Source organism: Chrysemys picta, chromosome 3 (assembly GCF_011386835.1).
Source record: "Chrysemys picta bellii isolate R12L10 chromosome 3, ASM1138683v2, whole genome shotgun sequence".
In the NCBI taxonomy this organism is placed as follows: domain Eukaryota; kingdom Metazoa; phylum Chordata; order Testudines; family Emydidae; genus Chrysemys; species Chrysemys picta.
This window is the reverse complement of record NC_088793.1, coordinates 149951501-149967001: the sequence shown is the minus strand read 5'-3', so window position 1 is coordinate 149967001 and position 15501 is coordinate 149951501. Positions and strand designations below refer to the sequence as shown.

At 44.5% G+C, this 15501-nt stretch overlaps 1 protein-coding gene across 1 annotated transcript in view; it reads right to left on the bottom strand.

The window, feature by feature from the left end:
- DNAH8 (dynein axonemal heavy chain 8) overlaps window positions 1–15501 on the bottom strand; it is a 595636-nt gene that overhangs the window by 173476 nt on the left and 406659 nt on the right. Inside the window, exons 51-53 of the mRNA XM_065589982.1 lie at window positions 10300–10546; window positions 2141–2382; window positions 1902–2042 (exon numbers count right to left, since the gene is read on the bottom strand). Coding sequence (XP_065446054.1) covers window positions 1902–2042; window positions 2141–2382; window positions 10300–10546 — 630 coding nt within the window. The remainder of the gene's footprint in view (window positions 1–1901; window positions 2043–2140; window positions 2383–10299; window positions 10547–15501) is intronic.

Here is a 15501-nt window from a genome sequence, read left to right as displayed (position 1 = left end):
CAAAGCCAACCTTTAAAGTCACATAGAAAGGTATGGAAATGGTAATTAGGGCCATTCATGCTAAATAGGCTAGAACTTTGAAATGCAAACCTATATTGTTAGAAGTTAGAAGTGATATTAATTGTGTGTATCTTAGAGTGTAAACAGACAGTTCCTGTCTGTCACTATAGCTACTAATTCAGAGATCAAAAGGGAATATTAACATTTAGATGAATCTTGGGTAAAATAATGTCATTGTCTATGTGTCTCTTTGACATTTGTAATAGACTGCCTAATGGATAAATTATCCTATGTTTAATTTGTGTAACTAATTACTGGTGATGTTTAGAAAACAGAAGGTTACATCAAAAGCCTATTGTTTACCCAGGACTGTATGGTCAAATGGATGCTAGAAAACTGTATAAAAGACCATTGGGTCCTGATTCTGTCATCTCAGATCTGCTTGAGGCTTCATATAGGGGAAGCTTAAGCCATAAGGACTGAGATCCCAGTCCTAAACTGGAATACCCTGAAATGATATTGGACATTGAACCATAACCTATGAACTAAATTCTAAAGGAACTCTTTGCAACTACAAAGCTCACCATCTCTGCTATGAATTTGAACCTCAAGAATTAAACTCATGTCTGTATGTATATTGATCTTTTAACCATACTCTCTCTCTTTTGTTTTTTAATAAATTTTAGTTTAGCTAATAAGAATTGGCTGTATGCGTGTATTTGGGTAACATCTGAAACATTCATTAACCTGGGAGGTAATGCGTCTGATCCTTTGGGATTGGTAGAACCTTTTCTTTTCTATGATGAAATAAGATTTTCAAAAATCATCATATTTGACTTAGGTACCTGGATGGAGGCCTGAGGCTGGATCACTTTAAGGGAACTGTGTTGTTTGGACTTCTGAGTAACCAGTAAGGTATAAACAGAAGCTTTTTATGCTGGCTTGGTAAATCTAAGTACTGGAATATCCACCAGCTTTTTGGGGATTGTCTGCCCCATTCTTTGCAGTTCACCCTAACTGGGACCCCCGTCACACAGGGTAAAAACCCCAAAGCCTTTCCAGGTCTCCATTTTGTTCCAGAGTTCTAGCTTCTCCCCTGAACAAGGGGAACTCTCAGCTTTAGATCATCATAATGCTGAGCCAGAGAGCAGGAAAGGTTATTTCCTCCACGCATGTTTGAATCCATGGGGAAGAATGTAGTGACCACCATTGAAATCATTAGCCAGTATGTCAAACAAAGAGGATAAGCAGGCTAAAGCCAAGGTACCCCAAAAGGAAAGAAAGACTTAAGATAAAAGTATTTTGACTCAGAACATTTAAAAGTTTTAATTTGCTGTGTAGCATGGTGCAACAAATGTAAATAATACTGAAGCTGCCAGCAGGCTGAAGGAACAGGAACTTTTCCCAAAAGAGGGAGTGAAATTTACCTGGTGTGGTCAATAGGTCTGGTCATACATGGTGTAGATGCAGTGCAGAGGAAAACCCATTACTGGAATGGCAAGCATGGTTATAATAGGGAAAACATTGTTCTAGAACAGTCTTGAGCATCTGAACTTATTGAAGATACAACTCCAATTGACAGAAGAAGCCAGTGTGGGGCTGCCAGGATATATTCCTTTGAAATGAACAGGAGTACTTATGGCACCTTAGAGACTAACACATTTATTTGAGCATAAGTTTTCGTGAGCTACAGCCCACTTCATTGGATGCTGTAGCCCACGAAAACTTATGCTCAAATAAATGTGTTGGTCTCTAAGGTGCCACAAGTACTCCTGTTCTTTTTGTGGATACAGACTAACATGGCTGCTACTCTGAAACCTGTCCTTTGAAATGGAATTTTATTGCCACTTTAATCAGTACTCAAGGAAGTGAATGTATTTAGATGGCAATATCTGTTCTACCTGCATAATGTAGTTACATTCTAAAAGCTCCATTTTTGGATTAAGGTTTAGTTTCATGTATGTATATGCTGCTTCAAAGTTTCTGTCATATAAATTCTGTAAAATATCAGTTTCTTGAGGCGTACGTTTCTTTAGCCATGCCTGCAAAATAAAATAAAAAAGCATAAAATTTGTCTACATACAAAGTACAACAAAATAAAAATAATAAGTAATACCCTTCCCCTCAGTCTTAATCTTACTTGTAAAATTGGTCTCCAGCTGAGGGCAGAAGAACTGATGTAGACCATGCCCATTCTAGAAACTGTTGCAGGAGAGGCATTCTCAATGTTGTGAACCTCAAATAACAGTTTACACGTAGGAGACATAGGAATTCTGTCACCATTAGCTAGAGTCAGAGTCTTGTTATCATCCAAAACAGAATTTAAATTCTCAATCCAAATTGCATCCACAGGGCCATCTAAAATCAGAAAGATATTCTCACCTGGAAACAATCAAAACAGAAATAATTCACATTTTTATATCAAATGGGAGCAAAATATATTCAAAGGAGGATATTTTAAATAGCTAAGCTATACGTATAAAAGGTGTTACTTACCTACAGTAAAGGAAAGTTATTTACCTATACAGTAACTGGAATTCTTTGTGATATGCTGTCCATATGCATATTTCATTTATGATGTGCAGGCACTGTAGCTCAGTCTTTTGGCCAGCAGTACTTGTTATGGCCACATATATATGGCAAGTGTCCTCATGCCCCACACCAAGGGCATAGAAGAGCAGAATGGGTCAATCACCACACAGTTTCCTCTCTGCTGCAGAATCCTAGTGATATAGAACTCCAAGGTAAAGGGAACAGAAGGCAGGTCATGGAATATTGATATGGACAACACAACTTGAAAAACTCCAGTTACCCAGGTAAGTAACTTTCCTTTCTTTTTTGAGTGATTGTCCATATGCATATTCTACTTATGGTGAGGCTCAGAGTCTTAGGAGAATAGGGATTGTAACAGTCTTACCAAATACAGCATCCGATCTGGAGGTTTCAGTGATTGCATAATGCATTGTAAATGTGTGAATAGAACCTCAGGTGACTGCTTTACATATGTGCATAATCGAAATATTCCTCACAGATGCTGCTGAGACTGCCTGAGCACTGGTGGAGTGAGTTCTGAGAGAAGCAGGAGGGTCCACTTTGGCCACTTCAAAACAGGTTCTCACACAGTAATTTTATTTCTACTAGCAACGTCTGTCACAATTGTGATACATACGGGCTATTCTCCTCCTGTCTACATTTTCCAGAGGCAATTCAAAGCTGTAGCACAGCTCGTGACAGCCATGCCCCCTTCTCCAGCCTGCTGCCAGATGATTCATTCCAAAGCTGTGTAAAAACCCACAGAATATGATTAGTAACATTAATTTCAATGAGAACTATGTACAGTAGGCTATAGACTAAAGCAAAACTATCAAAATTAAATACTGTCCTTTGGCTAGGAATCCAGCCAGGGAGGGTAGAATTGTGAGAAATGCTGTTAGCAGAAAGAAAATTAATGGGTAGGAAATTTGCCATTCTGCAGCCCAACATCTCCCACAATTTTGATATGTATGAGAAGTAGTGAGCAGTGAAAAGAAGTAGGAAGGGATAAGAAAAACGGAATGAGATAGGAAAGACCCCCAGAGTTAATTGCCTAAAATGGCAATGCTATTACTAGACCACTGCCTGCAGCACCCTCATGCCAAAGGAGTCCTCTGCAGAGGACAGAAAGTCCACTGTGTAATAAAGATATAAACTGACAACCATGTTGCTGCCCTGCAGGTCTCTGTGGTGGAAGCGCAAGCTCTTTCTTCCCACAAAGTTTCCATGGATCTTGTGAAGTTTGCCTTGATGCTGTCTGGAACATGAGCACCTGACACATTCTATGACTCTATGATGCATGGCTTGATCCATTTAGCTACCAATATCTTAGATAACCTGAGCTCTTGGCACTTCAGATGAAAGAGGACAAACAAGGAGACCAATTTTCTGATCAATCAGGTGCACTTGATATAGATCTTTAATGCTCTTCAAACTTCTAAAGTGTGCCACAGCTTTTCTGTCAGGTGCTATGGCTTTGGACAGAATGAAGGGAGGACAATCTCCTGTGAGGCATGGAAAGGTGAATTAATCTTAGGCAAGGACAATTCTGGGATTCTTAGTACCACCCTGTCGTCATGGAACACACAGTGGGATTCCTGCATGGATAAAACTGCCAATTCAGAAACTCATCTAGCAGGTGTGAGAGTGACTAGAAAACAATTTTTGATGGATAGGCAGAATGGAGATATTGATGTCAGAGGCTCAAAATGGTTAGTGCTTTTAACAGCAATGGTAGGTCCCACTTAGGAAAGATAGATCTAACCACAAGTTTAGCCAGTCTGACTGCTCTGAGACATCTGGATACCTCAAGGCTCTCTGTCAAGGAAACAGAAGAATCCTGAAAATAGGACACTACTTGTAGCTGACATCTGGTGCTATGAAGCTGGGCTGAAGACCCTGGTCTATGCCTTCCCTGAAGAAAGTAAAAAAAAAAAAAAAAAGGATAGCAGGATCCTTAGCAATTTTGTTGTGTTCTTCACACTATTAGTTAACTTAGCCCAGATGGAGGAGTAGGCCTGATATTGACCTTTGGTATGACTGCAAATTTCAGGGAGAAGAGTACTAGTGGAGGTACAGAGAAAAACATATCCCCATGATGCTTGATGGTAACATACCATAACCAGCCCTGCATACACCAAAGATGGAGTCTAATATGTGTGCTCTTACAACTTGCATACCTGCTTATTCGTTTTCTCTTCCCAGAGGTTTCACATTCTTCTCTGTTCACATCCTGGAAGGATAAGTGCAGCAGGAAAGCTATCTCAGTTGAGAATTTAGAATGCTGGTACTTGCCTTTAGGCTTGTCCTCTACCACCTACTCAGGGTGAATCTGGATTATGGATGCAATCTTTTTGCACCAGGGTTCAAACATTTCTGGAGGGAAAAACTTTTGCTTCATATTTTTTCTTGGCATGCTCAGAGTCTGAATCTGAGAGCTCCCATTCCTCAGTGGAGGAGGAGGCGTTTGAGTCAGAGGACTCAGGTTATTTTATACCTTTTAGCACATAAGAAGCACAGGGTCAGACCAATGATCCATATTGCCCAGTATCCTGTCTTCTGACAGAGGCCATTGCCAGGTGCTTCGGAGGGAATGAACAGAACAGGCAATCATCAAATGATCCAAACCCTGTCCTCCAGTCCCAGTTTCTGGCAATCAGAGGCTAGGGATACCAAAAGCATGGGGTTGCATCCCTAATCAGCTTGACTAATAGCCATTGATGGACCTTTCCTCCAGGAACTTATCAAATTCTTTTATTAACCCTGTTATAGTTTTGGCCTTTACAACATCACTTGGCAATGAGTTCTACAGGTTGACTATGCATTGTGTGAAGAAGTACTTCCTTTTGTTTGTTTTAAACTGCTGCATATTAATTTAATTGGTTGACCCCTAGTTCTTGTGTTATGTGAAAGAGTAAGTGACAGTTTCTTATCACTTTCTCCACACAATTCATGATTTTATAGACCTCTATCATATTCCCTCTTAGTTGTCTCTTTTCCATGCTGAAAACTCCCAGTATTTTTCATCTCTCTTCATATGGAATCTGTTCCATACCCTTAATCATTTTGTTGCCCTTCTCTGTATCTTTTTAAATTCTAATATATCTTTTTTGAGATGGGGTGACTAGAACTGCATGCAGTATTCAAGGTGTGGGCAAACCCTAGATTTATATAGTAGTATTATGATATTTTCTGTATTATTATCTATCCCTTTCCTAATGATTGCTAACATTCTGTTAGCTTTTCTGACTGCCACTGCACACTCAGTGGATGTTTTCAGCGAACTATACACAGTGACTCCAAGATCTCCTTTTTTGAGTGGTAACAGCTAATTTAGATCCATCATTTTGTATTTATAGTTGGGATTACATTTTCCAAAGTGCATTACATTGCATTTATCAACACTGAATTTCATCTGCCATTTTGTTGCCCAGTCATCCATTTTTGTGAGATCCCTTTGTAACTCTTTGAAGTCAGGTTTGCACTTAACTATCTTGAGTAATTTTGTATCGTCTGCAAATTTTGCTACCTCACTGTTTACCCCTTTTTCCGGATCATTTATGAGTATGTTGAACAGCACTAGTCCCAGTACAGATACCTGGGGGACACCACTATTTATCTCTCTCCATTCTGAAAACTATTTACTTCTGCCCTTTGTGTCCTGTCTTTTAACCAGTTACTGATCCATGAGAGGACCTTCCCTCTTATCCCATGACTGCTTACTTTGCTTAAGAGCCTCTGGTGAGGGACCTTGTCAAAGGCTTTCTGAAAGTTCAAGTCCTCTATATCCACTGGATCATCCTTGTCCACATGCTTGTTGACCCCCTCAGAGAATTCTAATAGTTTGGTGAGGAATGATTTCCCTTTACAAAAGCCGTGTTGACTCTTCCCCAACATATTATGTTGATGCATGGGTCTGATAATTCTGTTTTTTACTATAGTTTCAACTAATTTGCCTGGTACTGAAATTAGGCTCACTGGTCTGTAATTGCCAGGATCACCTCTGGAGATTTTTTCAAAAATTGGTGTCACATTAGCTATCTGCCAGTCATATAGTACAGAAACTGATAATTTGCAGTCCCAAACTGTAAACTGGCCGACTAATAAGATTTTTGACTAAAGAAATCTCATTGCTTTGGCTCCCAGTCTTTTGGCATGGTTTTGAATTGTTGCCTGGGATTCTCATTTGCAGCTATCACCACAAGGGAACCATGCACCAGGTAGGAATAAAAGAGTTCATCTCTCTTAGAGGGAATGTGATATGTGTCTCATTTTCAGGACACTGAAGCTGCAGAAGTGGGAATCTGCCAAAGAATTTTTGCAGACTCTATAATGGTCTCATGAAACGGAGATGGTCCATCTCCTTTAAGGGTAGTAGAAATAGTAGTACTGGAGCAGGTGCTGAAGGCTTCAGTACTGGAGCAGCAGAAGCAGATAGCACCAGAGCCGGAGTTACAGTGATTGGTAACAAGCTCGGTGAGAAGGAAACATGAGATGACACCGTATTAGACACTGTTTTCGCCTGGTGTTTCAGTGCTGAGGCCACATGGGGCAGCAAAATCTCTCTTGAGGTGGAACGGTGCATTTGAAGCCATTTTCTTTTCTGAGGAGAGACTAATTGGAGAGCTGCCTCTCATATTTTCCTTACCATGCCCCTTCTTCACAGCAGGAACACTATCAGTCTCTCTCAGATTCTGGGCTAAAGAAGCAGCTGATGGGATTCCAGATGTTGTAAACCTTTTGTTCACTGGGGCACTCCTATAACTTATCAGGTCATAAATAGAGGGGTCAAAGGACCCCAGCTCTGAAGATGGTTTCATGGATCTGCCCATTAAAAATATTTGGAGGTGAGCCTCCCTAGATTTTTAGTTCCTATGAGTAAAGGACCTATAAATTGTACAGTTGCCATGGATGTGCAATTCTCCCAAACAAAATAAGCACTTTAGATGCCCACTATTCATAAGCATTACTTAAAACTGAGAGACTTAAAAGAGGCCATCTCAGTATCAAGAGTAAAGATAATTTCCTGGTAAAATATAAACCTAGGCTAAATACAAATAACATACCAAATGGGCAACGAGCTAACTACTACTGACTATAAAATTTATATACAAAGATAGAGAAAAAGGTACTGGAGTTCACTGAAGCAACAGACTGAGCAGCTCTGTCTTGAAGCCAGGAGGCGGTGAGAGTAACTGAATAGTGGTTGGCCAGCTCTGATCTTTTATGGTCTCAGTGTGGAGCAACAGGAAATTCAGAGTGGATGCTCAGCCACAACGGGCACTCATGGCCATAAAGACTCCAATGTCAGATGTTTGAGATGCATGCACACCCTAAGTGGAATATGCATATGGACAATCAGTAAAAGGAGAATTCTTGTCTTCCAGTAGCATTGACTTGACAAAACCCCACTGTAGGAGTTGAATACCTAGCCAGGGAACCAATTTTGAAGCAGTAGCTGGCAGCTGGGGGGTAGATGCCTGTCTCCTAACCCCACATCCCAAGGCAATTATAAATAACTCACACTTTTAACTGTTTCTCTCTGCCTCTTGAAGCCCAATAGAGTTGGGCTCTGAAGTTAAAGGGAAGGAAAAGCAAGGGTCTGTGTGGCTTCCCAAAGGAATACAATCAGCAAACAAGAGTTACTGTCAGGGCCGGCTCTAGGATTTTTGCCGCCCAAAGCAAAAACAATTTTGGCTGCCCCCCCTTATTTAATTACCCCACCCCTGGCCCCGCCTCAACTCCGCCTCTTCCCCAAATCCCCAGCCCTGCCTCCTCCCCCAGGCTCTCAAGCCTAGGAGGGAGGGAGGGGGAGAAGCGGCGCCGCGCCGCGGCCACTCGGAGTCTCCCCCTCCCTCCCAGGTTTGAGAGCCTGGGAGGAAGGGGGAGACTCCGAGTGGCCGCGGCGTGGGCGCCGCTTCTCCCCCTCACTCCCAGGCTCTCAAGTCTGGGAGGGAGGGGGAGCAGCGGCGTGGGAAACAGCCGTTTCGCGCGCCGCGGCCACTCGGGATCTCCCCCTCCCTCCCAGGTTTGAGAGCCTGGGAGGGAGGGGGAGATTCCAAGTGGCCGTGGCACGGGCGCCGCTTCTCCCCCTCCCTCCCAGGCTCTCAAGCCTGGGAGGGAGGGGGAGCAGCGGCGCGCGAAACGGCCGCTCGGGATCTCCCCCTCACTCCCAGGTTTGAGAGCCTGGGAGGGAGGGGGAGACCCCGAGCTGCTCCCCCTCCCTCCCAGGCTTGAGAACCTGGGAGGGAGGGCGAGGAGCGGCGCGCGAATCAGCTGTTTTGGGCGCCATGGCAGCAGCAGCGGAGGTGAGCTACGGCGGCCGGGGCACATTTTTAGGGGCGGCATTCTGGCGCCGGCCATGCCGCCCCTAAAAATGTGCCGCCCCAAGCACCAGCTTGTTTTGCTGGTGCCTAGAGCCGGCCCTGGTTACTGTAAATAAGAAATTTCATTCTCTTCCGCCTGACATTGCCTCCACAGTTCCACTGTAGGAGACTGGGTGGCACTGAACTCCCTGAACTTGGCTGAGAAGCACAGCTACTGTAAATCAACAGTGATTTAAACACTTTTCTCCCAAAACCAAGTATCTGCCTTCATACAATATCCTATATAGTTCTAAAGGCCAAAATTTTCAAATGTGGGTGCCTAAAATGAGGAAACGATCTTCATTTAGGCAGCTAAATAAAAGTGGCCTGGTTTTTATAGGTGTGGATTACTCACAGCTTCCACTGTAGTCAACAAGAGCTGTGGGTGCTCAGCAACTCTAAAAAATCGGACCACTTTTATTTAGGTGAATATATATGGATGTAGATGCCTACTTTTAAGCACCCAAACTTGAAAATGTTGGCCTGTATTTCTGTTTTTGATATTACCGTTAATTCCAAATTTTAAAACTAAAGTTGCAGAAACTAAGATTCCTGTCCGCCACCAAAAATATTTGATAGTTTCAATTAGAGATCAAAAAACATATTATTAAGAATAGCAGTTTTGCAACCACAGATCCTATCAAAGCAATTAACATTAAAATAGAAAGTACATTATTTTAAAGCCACTAAAACTAATCCATACAAATCTTGATTATAATTTTACAAAAGCAAAGCATAATTCATATTAACAGTGCTGAACTGGAAAGTTGAAGTGACTAGGCCTCTGAAGCCCTCTGTAGCTCCACTGTCATGACTCTGCTCACTCATACCTATGGCAACAGGGCTGCAGAGGGCTCTTTGTGCTGCTGCAGGAGCCATTCAGCTCATCCTCTTGCAGCTGGTGGGCTCATCCTCTGCCTCCTCACACTGCCAGCTGGAGGCCTCTGCTCTTTTATCCCAACCTTCACATGCCCTCTGCAGCATGGATCTCATGTATCTCATGTTGGGAGACAAGGAAGGGATTTGGATAATGCAAGGTTCAGATAATAGGGTTTCGGATAAACAGAAGTATGCAGTATATAAAAAGCAGAGGTCCTGGGAGTGAGTTGGGAATGAACAGAGCTGCAGTCACTTTTCCAGTCTCCAGATAGGTTTGGTAACTATAGCCTTCCTTTCTGTGTTGTGCTTTATTAATATTTATTAAATCAAAGATTGCTAGTCAAAGACACAGTCAGCCGAATTATTTGACCTCTTATTAATAACAGCCCTGAACTCAAATCCCTCATCATAACTATATTTCTTCATTCAAGAGAGAGTATGTTACCACATTTTCAAATAGATACTTTTTTAGCACAACACATATGAGATATTCTGATTACAACAAATATAATAATTTGCATACCCTTTTTAGCTTTTAGTGTTTTCCTCCACAGTGTAGAAAAGATTCCATCTGTCCAGTCATTAGTTGCAGTATCGAGTTTGCCAAACATTTGAGGAGCAGTAATAGCTTTTGGGTTCATACGCATTTCTCTATGAGGACGCCCACACTCTGTCATTGCCTTCATCAACATAGTTATAACTGTTGTTTTTCCAGATCCACTGGGTCCAAGTATCATCAACCCATGGCGTACTTTATAAGTTTCATATAACTAATAAGAAAAAAGTGAACAATTTTGAAAAATATCATGCTTATTTTAAAAAGCTATTTTTGCTCAGGTTTAATCATATGAGCCATAGACAAAATTTATAGAATTACTTTTAAAGAGAAGACACCTATTTGATAGCAATTAGAAAGCCTTACAGATGAATTACAAACTTCAAAATTATAACGCTTCAAATATATTTGTAATTGCTACTCTTTGTATAATGCTACTGATTAACCTGTAGCTCCTAAACTGATGAAAACCAAATGTGTTTATTGTGAAACTTAGGCCTGGTCTACACTAGCAGGTTATGTCGAATTTAGCAGCGCTAAATCGAATTAACTCTGCACCCATCCACACAACAAAGCTATTTAGTTCGACATAGAGGTCTCCTAAATTCGACTTCTGTACTCCTCCCCAACGAGGGGAGTAGCGCTAAATTCGACATGGCCATGTCGAATTAGGGTAGGTGTGGATGGAAATCGACGCTAATAGCTCCTGGAGCTATCCCACAGTGCACCACTCTGTTGACGCTCTGGACAGCAGTCTGAGCTCAGATGCTCTGACCAGACACACAGGAAAAGCCCCGGGAAAATTTGAATTCCTTTTCCTGTCTGGGCAGTTTGAATCTCATTTCCTGTTTGGACATCGTGGCGAGCTCAGCAGCACTGGCAACGATGCAGAGCTCTCCAGCAGAGATGGCCATGCAATCTCAGAATAGAAAGAGGGCTCCGGCATGGACTGATTGGGAAGTCTTGGATCTGATCGCTGTGTGGGGCGATGAGTCCGTGCTTTCGGAGCTGCGATCGAAAAGACGGAATGCAAAGATCTACGAGAAGATCTCCAAAGCCATGACAGAGAGAGGATACAGCCAGGATGCAACGCAGTGCCGCGTGAAAATCAAGGAGCTGAGACAAGGCTACCAGAAGACCAAAGAGGCAAACGGACGCTCCGGATCCCAGCCGCAGACATGCCGTTTCTACGAGGCACTGCATTCCATCCTAGGTGTGGCCGCCACCACTACCCCACCACTGACCGTTGACTCTGAGGATGAGATATTGTCCACGCCCGCTTCCTCTGAGATGGTAGTGGACGGGGAAGATGAGGAAGGAGATGAGGAGGACGAGGCAGTCGACAACGCTTACAACGCTGATTTCCCAGACAGCCAGGATCTCTTCATCACCCTCACAGAGATCCCGTACCAACCGTCCCCAGGCGTTAACCCAGACCCAGAATCAGGGGAAGGATCAGCCGGTAAGTGGTTTAAACATGTAAACATTTATTTTGAAAAGAATATTAATATTAACTGTGGTTTTTGCATGATTAGATTGTCCTAGGCACTTAAAGTTCTAGTCTTTGGCAGTGCAACTGCTGCAAAAAAATCTAACAATGTCCGGTATATCTTGATTGGTTTGCCCTAGGCGCTCTACTGTTTAGCCCTTGCCAGTGCAGCTACAGTAAAATTCGGTCAATATGTCCGGGGATAGAGCAGAAATCCTCAGGGGACATCTCCATGAAGCTCTCCTGGAGGTAATTGGAAAGCCTTTGCATGAGGTTCCTTGGGAGAGCTGCCTTGTTGTGTCCTCCGTAATATGAAACGTTTCCGCGCCAGGCTACCATCAAGTACTCCGGTATCATTGCCTTGCACAACATGGCGGCATACGGCCCTGGTCTTTGCAGGCTTTCCCGAAGCATGCGTTCTTTGTCGCTGTCTGAAATACGCATCAGAGTGATGTCGCTCATGGTGACCTGCTTTGAATTAGGGGAATGTTAGTATTGGGACTGCTTCCCTGTTCCTTTACAGAACTGTAACCGCCGGTTTACAGCCATGCGGTGGAGGCGGGAGAGGGGCAGCATAGAGGGATCTTTCCCGGGGACAGCCGCGAGGGGGTGGGACAGGGGCAGAGTTCATGCTTGCCAGATTGCTGGCAGCAGGAACTGGCCAGCGCTAGGAGCATTGCTTTGAACGTGAAAGTAGGGCAGTGCTATTATTAAAGTTTTAAGCTGCCACAAGTCTACGGCTTACCATGTCAGCCCGCTACCCAAATTCCGCTGTGCTGTTCCGATTCTGTGATCTGCACTGCAAGACCCCAGGGACTGAATGCGAAGGCCAAAAATTCAACCTTGTCCTGAGTGCGCATGTGATAGGTGCTGTGAATGGTCTTTTTCACAGAGAAAGACTATTTTCTTTGTTCACCCAAAAATTTATCTTTCTGAGGAATTCACTCCCTTTTTCCCATCCCACAGCTGTGGCTGTCTCCCGACCTACCCTGTCATCAGACTCCCAGAGGCTGTCGCAGATTAGGCATAGAAAGAAAAGGACACGGGACGACATGTTCTCAGAACTTATGGGCTGCTCCCGAGCCGAGGCAACCCTGCAGAGTCAGTGGAGGGAGAACATGTCCCAATACCAGCGAGCACACAGTGAACGGGAGGAGAGGTGGCGGCAGGAAGACCAGCAGGCGACTCAAACACTGCTTGGACTAATGAGGGAGCAAACAGACACACTCCGGCGCCTTGTGGATGTTCTGCAGGACCGGAGGCAGGAGGACAGAGCCCCGCTGCAGTCTATCTGTAACCACCATCCCCCGCCACAAAGTCCCATACCCCCCTCACTGAAAGTACCAAGAAGGAGGGGCTGCAGAGCCCGTGAAAACTGTCACTCTACCCCTGCAGACTGCTCAAGTGGCAGAAGGCTGTCATTCCCCAAAATTTGATAAGTCCTTTCCTTCCCGCCTCACCCAAGCCCCCATCCCAGTTTCATCCCCTAACTGTCCATTTGCTAATAAAAAATACGTTTCTGTTAATTGCTGTTTCCATCATGTTTTTTTAGAGGACAGTCTGTTTTAAGGGGGGGAAAGGTGGTTGGTACAGACACGGGGGCAGGTTCAGCAGCAGGTCACACACACAGTGCAGTCACTAGGCACCCTGGTCAGTCTGGGAGGTGGTTTTCATTGTCTGTGGGGAGGTGGGTGGGGGGGGCTATGTGACTTTGTGGCGGGGGAGGGCGGTTACAGATCTTATGCAGCGGTCCTTATCCTGGATCACAGAGCCACGCAGCAGGGAATCTGTAACCGTCCTCCCCCTGCCACAAAGTCACATAGCCCCCACACACAGAGTCCCGAACAGGAGGGGTGGCAGGCTCCGTTCAAACAATCAGTCCGCCAGTGCGGACCACTGTAGAAGCAGGAGCCTGGCATTCCTCGAGTTTAGAAGCGTCCTTTGCATCAGTACACTACACCCGCTCCCCACCACAGTCTGCGTCCCAGTTTCAACACTTTACCGCAAAAACAGTAATAAAGAAAACGTTGTTCATTAACAAATTTTCAGTGATTTTATTTTTAAACGTGGGTTGGAAGGGGGTGAACGGGGTAAACGGGGTATGAAACTGGAGAGGATAGTGAACAGTCACTGGGTAAAGAAATGGGGGCAGGTTCAGCTTCTCTGTAAACCAACAAAATTGTCACAGGTTACCCTGCTCACTCAGGAACCTAGCTTTCAAAGCCTCCCGGATGCACAGCGCGTCCCGCTGGGCTCTTCTAATCGCACGGCTGTCTGGCTGGGCGTAATCAGCAGCCAGGCTATTTGCCTCAACCTCCCACCCCGCCATAAAGGTCTCCCCCTTGCTCTCACAGAAATTGTGGAGCACACAGCAAGCTGCAATAACAATGGGGATATTGGTTTCGCTGAGATCGGAGCGAGTCAATAAGCTTCTCCATCTCCCCTTCAGATGTCCAAAAGCACACTCCACCACCATTCTGCACTTGCTCAGACGGTAGTTGAAGAGTTCCTTTTCACTGTCCAGAGTGCCTGTATAGGGCTTCATGAGCCATGGCATTAGCGGGTAGGCTGGGTCCCCGAGGATCACTATAGGCATCTCCACATCCCCAACAGTTATTTTGTGGTCCGGGAAGTAAGTACCTTCCTGCAGCCGTCTAAACAGACCAGAGTTCCTGAAAACACGAGCGTCATGAACCTTGCCCGGCCATCCGACGTAGATGTTGGTAAAACGTCCCCTGTGGTCCACCAGTGCTTGCAGCACCATGGAAAAGTAGCCCTTTCGATTAATGTACTGGCTGGCCTGGTGGGCCGGTCCCAGGATAGGGATGTGAGTTCCATCTATGGCCCCACCGCAGTTTGGGAATCCCATCGCAGCGAAGCCATCTATGATCACCTCCACGTTTCCCAGGGTCACTACCTTTGACAGCAGTACATCAACGATTGCCTTGGCTACTTGCATCACAACAACCCCCACGGTAGATTTGCCCACGCCAAAGTGGTTCGTGACTGACCGGTAGCTGTCTGGCGTGGCAAGTTTCCAGAGGGCTATGGCCACTCGCTTCTGGACAGTCAGGGCTGCTCGCATCCGGGTGTCCTTGCGCTTCAGGGCAGGGGACAGCAACTCAGGGAGGGAGGGCGGGAGTGACGGTTGGATGACGACAGTTACCCAAAACCACCCTCGACACATTTTTCCCCCAGCAGGCATTAGGGGCTCGACCCAGAATTCCAATGGGCAGTGGGGACTGCAGGAACTGTGGGATAGCTGCCCACAGTGCACTGCTTCCAATGTCGACGCTTGCCCCGTTAGTGTGGACTCACACAGTTGAATTACTGTCCTTAGTGTGGAATCACACGATCGACTTTGTAATATCGATTCCACATATTCGATTTAAGTGACATCGAAGTACTCTCGTAGTGTAGACATACCCTTAGTTTCTTGAGGGGATTCCTGTCTGACCTCTTCAGAGCAGCTCAAAAATAATTTTATTATAACATATTTTTAAAAGAAGTTTCATGCGATTCACAGAGAAAAATGAATGTTAATACAAACAAGGTATAGCAAGAGAATGGTTACCCATTGCAGTTCTAAATAATGTGAGTGTGTAAAGTACACATAAGCAAAGAATACCTACAGTTTTGTATTGTGGTGATCATGGGAATTTCTGTTATCACAGGGAGAT